Source organism: Vitis vinifera, chromosome 14 (genome assembly GCF_030704535.1).
Source record: "Vitis vinifera cultivar Pinot Noir 40024 chromosome 14, ASM3070453v1".
NCBI lineage: Eukaryota > Viridiplantae > Streptophyta > Magnoliopsida > Vitales > Vitaceae > Vitis > Vitis vinifera.
This window is the reverse complement of record NC_081818.1, coordinates 20,159,904-20,167,811: the sequence shown is the minus strand read 5'-3', so window position 1 is coordinate 20,167,811 and position 7,908 is coordinate 20,159,904. Positions and strand designations below refer to the sequence as shown.

The 7,908-nt window shown below is 28.1% G+C and overlaps 1 protein-coding gene across 1 annotated transcript; it reads right to left on the bottom strand.

The window, feature by feature from the left end:
* Positions 1-1,978: 1,978 nt before the first annotated feature.
* Positions 1,979-2,494, bottom strand: LOC100244704 (non-specific lipid-transfer protein 2). The gene is made up of 2 exons (XM_059742719.1): positions 2,438-2,494; positions 1,979-2,257 (listed from the first exon to the last, which is right to left on the bottom strand). Exons 1-2 carry the CDS (start codon positions 2,492-2,494, stop codon positions 1,979-1,981), a joined length of 336 nt encoding a protein of 111 aa, XP_059598702.1.
* Positions 2,495-7,908: the final 5,414 nt, after the last annotated feature.

Here is a 7,908-nt window from a genome sequence, read left to right as displayed (position 1 = left end):
CACTTTTATTATTAGCCCTTAAATTAAAAATACTTTTAAAGAGGCTCCTTTCTTTTTGGATATTGTTCTTTTTTTTTTTTTTTGTCAATATAAAAATTACTTTGATAGCGTTTTTGACATAAAATAAAAATAAATAAATAAAAAGAAAAAAAAAATCCGTTTTGAAAGAATCGCCGATGATCAGGAACCGCTACAACTAATCTTCTTTGGGCGAACAAGGATTTATAGTGTCCTCAAACTCGTTATATATAGTATGCGTATGTCAAAGCAACATACACAATTTTCATCCACTCATCTTAAGATTAAAATTTCCATATAAATCGGCAAGATAGATATAAATTTTCGTCGGAAATTTCGATAACTCGATTTTTCTGTTTTTATGGTCATATCGCATCGGTCAACGCGGGCTGCCTCAGTAAAACATCAAGCTATTGAGGGGATTTGAAGGACAAAAGGTTGGGTGAAATCTGCACCAACCACTAGAGCAGGTTGCTCTTTGATAAAAGTTATGCACCAAATTGTATATATAAGAACACTAAAAATTATTTTATTTTTGCATTTGATTTAATTTATTACCCAAAATATAAAAACATTTTTTTTTATCTTTTTTATATAATGATCTATATATTTATCAAATATAACAAATATATAAATATTAAAAAATTATATATATATATAAATGAATACATTTAAATTAAAATTGATCCTAATTTTAATATTAAATATATTTTAAAATTAAATATATTATCATATTATTGTTGTAAAATAATATTGCGCAACATAATAATAAAAATATTATATTTAAAAAAAATTTTAAATATCTATTTTTACTTATTATATAATTTTTTTTTAAAGTTTTTTTATTGAGTCTAGTTTAAAAAAAAAACTTATAGTGATCAATACATTTATATTAAAATAAATCATAATTTTAATATTAAATATATTTTAAAATTAAATATGTTATTATATTATTGTTTTAAAATAATATTATGCATTTTAATAATAAATACACTTATAAAATTCATTTTTTTTATCAACGCATACAATATTATTATCAAATATAATAAATTATATCATATATATATATCAAATTTAAAAAAAAAAAACAAATTTGAAATATCTATCATACTTCTAATTACATTTAAATGAGGTTTTTTCCTCACATTTCCATGGGTTTTAATCAATTTTAGGTCTACTTATATTTTTTTCCAAAACATCTATGGATAAATCTCCATTATATCCGTAAAATCAAAATACCGATATATCCATAATTATTAATATTTTTATATTTGCTTCTATCTACAAGGAAACTAATCGGATAGATATTAGCCATTATTCAAAAACTGAGAACTCTGTGGAAATCAATTTGGGTCTATGAGTATAATTTTGTTCATAAGATTGTTTCACAAGTCATAAAGAATAATTGAAAATTTTCCTCAATCAAATTGTTTTTCAGAGAGCCCAGCGAAAAGTCACAATATTGCCAGGCAATTACTGCACCCAAATTCTTTGAGTGTTCAAATTTTCATCTAGAAGTGAAGGGTGTTCTTCATTGAAAAGGCATGGGACTTCTGAACAGCTGTAGAAGGGCATGGATCAATCAATTTTTAGTGCCGCAGAGAAAATAATTGAAGTAGCTTAATCTATGGAACTCTTAACAGAGCAAGTTGTGCATCCGCCACAAGAAACAGCCCCTAAAATCAGCCATGTATTACTGCAACTTCAATAAAAGGCTATTGTTTTCCAGTTTAGTTAAAAGAAGCCTTATTTTCATAACAAGCTATTTAACAATACAGAGAGAAAGCGAGAGAGCTATGTCCATGAGGACAATGATCATGGCACGGCATATATAGATTTACCTCATCAGAACTCCTACTTAGTGGCAAATAAAGAGCTATGTCCATGGGGATTATGATCAAAGCACAACATATATATTTATACCATCATGACACCAACTTAACTGTAAATAAAATCCAACTTAGCAGTTGGGAAATGGAACACCACAGGTACTAGCAACTCGCCTGGCGTTGGCTGAGTTAACATACTGACTGAGATTCGGGTCCCTGATGTACCCACATAGGCATGGCCTCTGCTCCCTCAGCTTACTGCAGCACATGCTTGATGGGGGTGCTGATGAGGTGATTGCAGCAAAGCAAGAGCTCAGCTCCAGAGGGCTGCATGTCACTGCCTTTGTCAGGTGCGCTTCACTCAGGAGCACCACCATTATCACACATAATGCAGCATAAGGTATCTTCATCTTGAACCACACAACACTACTCTCACAGAGACAAGATTTTTAGTGATGAACTTGGCCAAGGTTGCCTGCCGAATTTAAAGATGAGGTGACTGAAGAGATGAGAATAATAAATTGTTAGGTGTATAAAATGTAAATGCACGGGTCCTTCTTGTCATCTTCACAATTTTCAATTTGACGTACAACACTAGAACTAACAGCTGTCTCCTCAGACAAATGCATCATCTTTGTCTTGCACATGGTCTAGGCCTTTGAATCTGGTATTTTACATTGCCCAATTGAGGAATTCATCACAAGAATCTCAATAGAGCTTTGGACAAGATTAATAACCTCTTTAAACATTTCAAGGTACAAACATAGGTGTGCCTGGCCACTGGCCTTAAACTGAGTTCATGGTTGTCTATTAAACTTCACTCAATGGACAGTGCAGAGGCGACATTTGGCCCACCTTAGTCGATCAGGTCTACAAATAGTTGAGATATATAGGTTGTGCCACTGTAGTATGTGAAAATGAAGACAATGGAATCTTTTAGAAATCATTGGTAGATTTCAAATATTGCATAGGCAAATTGACTTCTCTTTGGTCCCCCTCTAATGAATATCTCACCAATCTAACAGAAAGAGCGACTCATAAGCCTTTGTCGACTCATGGACAGTTGTATATGCAAATTAAGAGCCCACTTCTGCAGTATACCTATTTTTGTACTAATAGTTATCGCCTTTCCCATGTCTTTTGGATGACCCGCCCTTCTATCTGAGTCCATATCTATAAATTATTGGTAACTCATAATATAATAGGCATCCTTTTGGTCACATAATATAACATATAACTGATTCCAACTTGAGCATTTTGTGAGATATCCATTTCTGTTATTTCCCTAGTAAAAGAAGGGACCAATTGAATGGAACTTTTGAATCCTATGAACTGACAGACCATTCTGGACTCGAGCTAAGTTCAGCATAACGTCTAGAAGAAGAAATGGAAAAACGGTTGCACTTCATGAATGGAGAAATTGACTTGGAAATCAACCTAGGAGAAAAATGAGTCCTTGGAGCTAGGAGAAAAGTCAGTCATGTGGAAGATGGAACGTACGCCATCTGGTTGTCCATGCTACTTGAAAAGAAACTAGGCCAAGGCCACATAGCCAAACGTAAGCTAAAGGGCGCTATGATCTATACTAATCCTACACTCATGGGAACCATCCTTGTTCACATTTTGGCATAGCGCAGGAAACTGATCCTAGCAAACTTGTTATTTTTTCATACGTAAACTAAGCTTCACCACGTGCCCCGGTCTAATGCGTGCAAGTATGCTATTGCATAAACATATTTGCTAGGAAGTATTGAATTGGGAAAAGACATCTTGGTACAGTTAGGTGGCTTAAGTTAGTTCATAGCCAACCCTAGATCAAATCAAGTTGATTGGTTTTGATTAAATTACGGCCAATTATAACCAATTTAGTTAAAACATATTAAATAGTTGGATCGGTATGGTGAACATTTTTCCCACCCACCAAGGTAAACATCCTTGATGAAAGTGTTTTGATGCAACTCTTTCTTAGGTAGTCAAGTGCAAGCCACCACATTGAAATGCAAATGGAAATGCCTTCTGTTGCTGATCAGAAACCAGATCCAGGAATAATTCAATCAGATTAGGAAATATCTCATACAATTAGCATGTTGCTACAACATGAAAGGCGGATCATTTCACTGATGTGTTCAAGCCGAAGAGGTATATGGACCATGTTTATTGGATAATTCAGATTGATTTGCATGTGTTGTGCCCTACAGATTTCAAGTCATTTTAACATTGAAACTGTTCCTTTCCATTTCCCATGTCAGTTGAATGGGAAAATTCTCAAAGTTCCCATTTTCCTTCCCAAATATTGCTCTTCTTTTGACAACATTTTTCTGTTTGTATGTTATTTCTAATACACCTGCTGTAACTGCAATTTATGGGTTAGCCTCAGTGTCACAACAAATAATTAAATGTGATGTTCTCCCACCAACCACCGGTTGTTCCAACTCTGCCTTCCTTCTGTATTCTAGATTAAATGTATCGAAACTTCAAGTTCACTCTTCTTACTCAATTCTTAAGGTTATCTTGCTTGACAATGATTGTGTAACTATTGAACAATGGACGTCCAAGTTCATGGCCATGTTCTTCAAAACCACAAGCCATAGAAGCCTGAGAAAAAATGAAAAAATGAACAAAGAATAAAGGGAAATTGAGTACTCTATTCGGTGCTCACAGTTTTCAAACCAACACGAAACTCTAAAAAAGAAAAAGGATTGTGATGTATGACATTACAGCTTACCTAATTTAAGGGAAATCTCATTTTCATTGCAACTAACCTAATTTAAAGGGATTGCCATGGGTCTTCATGTCATTTTGTAATATCATCATCAATGATAGAAGCTAATATATAATTGGGAGAATTGTGTTTTTAACCCAACTAGACTTGGTAATTGAGCTAAGGTCCTCCTTTCACCCATAATTAAACTCAAAACTCAATGAAAGAGTAGAAATTGAGAGAAATGATATTTGTCTTTAAACAATCCCTAAAATACCCTTAACTATTAAATAAAAAAACTAGTTCACCCTATCTTTCTCATTCTCTCTTTTTACTCTTTTATCCCACTCTCATCTATTTATTAGTGGGAATAAGTTGAATCAATTTCCAATCATTTTTCTCTATTAAATTAAATATGAAAGATAAATGATTAAAAATTATTATTGCCAAATGCATTTTTGAAGTAAATAACCTTTAAATACCTCATCAAATATTATTCTTTTTTTTTTCAAACTTAAATAATATATAATAAATATTTTTTAAATACCTTGAAAACTTACATAATATATAATAAATATTATTTTTTATTTCAAACTTATATTATTTCTTATATATATTAAACAATTTTTAAACACCTCATAAAATATTAGTATTCTTTATTTGTTATAACTTGCAAATTAGACATCAATTTTTTTTTTTCAAACTTATATAATATATATAATAAATAATTTTTGAATACCTTAGCATTTTTTTTTTGTTTCTTATTTACAAAATAATAAATATGTTTTATATTTTTCTCATATATATTAAATAATTTTTAAATACTTCATAAAATATTATTATTATTATTATTATTATTATTATTATTATTATTATTTCTAACTTGCAAATTAGACACATGATGTTTATTATTTCTCATATTATTTTGGAAATAATGTAAACACTCACATGCATATATATATATATATATATATATATATATATATATATATATATATAATATTAATCAAGAGGACAATATTTCTAGTAATGGGCATAATTAAAGTCTTCAAGATATTCAAAATTTTTCCATTCCAAAATTACCTAATTGCTTCTCACACTAATCCTAAATATTTTTAAATAAAGATTTAAATATTGAAAACTATTAAAATAAATATTTTCTTATTAAAGCAAATTTTTAAAAGTAATAAGATAAAAATCATGAAATCTTCAAACCTCTAATTACAATAAATATTTTTAATTTTAAAACTAATTTGATAATTTAAATTAATGATTTAAAAAAAAATAAAAATGTTACGAAAATAATTTTTGTTTATTTTAATTCCATTTAAGTATAATTTTTAATCTCTAGATAACAATGAAATTATGTTTATAAAAACAAAATAGTAAAAATATATATTTCATTTAGTTTACTTATAATGAACAATTCAAACATGATTGATTTTAATTTTATTTCACATGTATTAATTTTTGAAGGGAAGGTGTTAATGACATAGTTGGGTAAAAAATAAAAATCCTATCAATAATCGTCTTAATGTCAAACTCAAGTTGTTTAAAAATAGTATAAAACCTATTAGGAGTTTTGTACACCATTGTATACTTGACACATTTCCCTTATATAATTAGTGTAATACTCTTGTATAGTGACACAAATTTCATATCTTTCCTAAATTATGTGTCCATGCAGGTGTGTTAACTATGTTTTCAATGATTTGGTTGAAAAAAAGGTAGATGACTTAGGGTAAAAAAAATTTCCCCAAATATCATTATTGGGGAAAATATTGAAATTTTCATGTGAAAGTTAAATAAAGTGCATAACATAGGTGTACGACCCTTGGATGACAAGAAAAATAAAGCAGTTGTTCAAAATCAATTGAAATTTTTTACAAAGGATGGTCTTGTACACTCTTGTACACTTAGTATATTTCCCTTGTATAGTTAGTGTAATACTCTTGTACAATGACGCAAATTTCATATCTCTTGTAAGTTATGTGTCCATATAGTGTGTTTAATCATATTTCCAATGGTTTAGTTGAGAAAATGGTGGATGATTTATGATCAAATTTTTTTCTCCAAATATCATTACTAGGGAAATATTGGACATGTGTGTTTAATTATATTTCCAATGGTTTAGTTGAGAAAATGGTAGATGACTTAGAATCAAATTTTTTTCCCCAAATATCATTATTGAGGAAAGTATTGAAATTTCCAATGGTTTAATTGAGAAAATGATGGATGACTTAGGATCAAATTTTTTCCCCAAATATCATTATTGGGAAAGTTATTGGAATTTCCATATGAGAATTAAATAAAGTGTATAACATATGTGTACAATTCGTAGATGATAAGAAAAATAAAAGAATGGTTTAGAATCGATTGAAATCTTTCATAAAGAGTAGTCTTATACATCCTTGTACCCTTAGTACATTTTCCTTGTACAGATAGTGTAATACCATTGTACAATGACATAATAAATGAATAAATGAAATTTAATTCTTTTTATTAATTTCATATAAAAAATAGTACTAAACAAGGTTTTAATTTTTTTAATTAAATGTATTTTCAAAAAAAGACAATATAAAAATAAAAATAAAAAATAAAAAATAAAAACTAGAAAAATATTTTTAAACCAAACTCAAACATAATCTATATAATTTTTAACTACTTGTTTTCATCTAAAATGAGTAAATATACCTTTCAACCCTTTTATATAAGAAAAATTCAATCTCTACTAGGTATAGATATACACTTCTAAAATTCGGTCATATAAAAACATTTTAATTGAGTATCTAAAATAAAAACTATCCATCCCTCATTTTTCTTTCTTTTTCTTTTTCTTATTTTAATAAATTTTCAATTAATTCAAATCATTAAAAAAATCCTTAGTAAACAAATTTGCAACATTTCATATAACTTATTATTAAAAGTCATGTTTAAAAAGTTATTAAAATAAGGAAGAAAGAAGATTAAAAAAAAAATTAAACTTTTTATTTTATAATAGTAAAAAAAAAAATTAAAATACTTTTTAATATAAAAGAGAAGAAAATAGTGAACATATTTATTTTAAATAATGTTTTAATCATTAAATTATTTACTTCTAAAATGTAAAATATAATTTTTATTTATTTAAATTAATATTTTTTTTAAAGTATTTTCCAAAATAGTATTTGAATCATTAGTATAATTTTTGTTTATTTATAATTTAAAAATATAAAATAATATTGATTTTTCAATTATTTATGAAAAAGTTTTAAAAAATAATGAAAAATTTTAAAATTGTTAAATAAAAGAGTAGTAGTGGCATGTGAAAAGTGGTAGAATAAAGACAAAAATGAGTCAAAGAGTATTTTTTTCAATTAC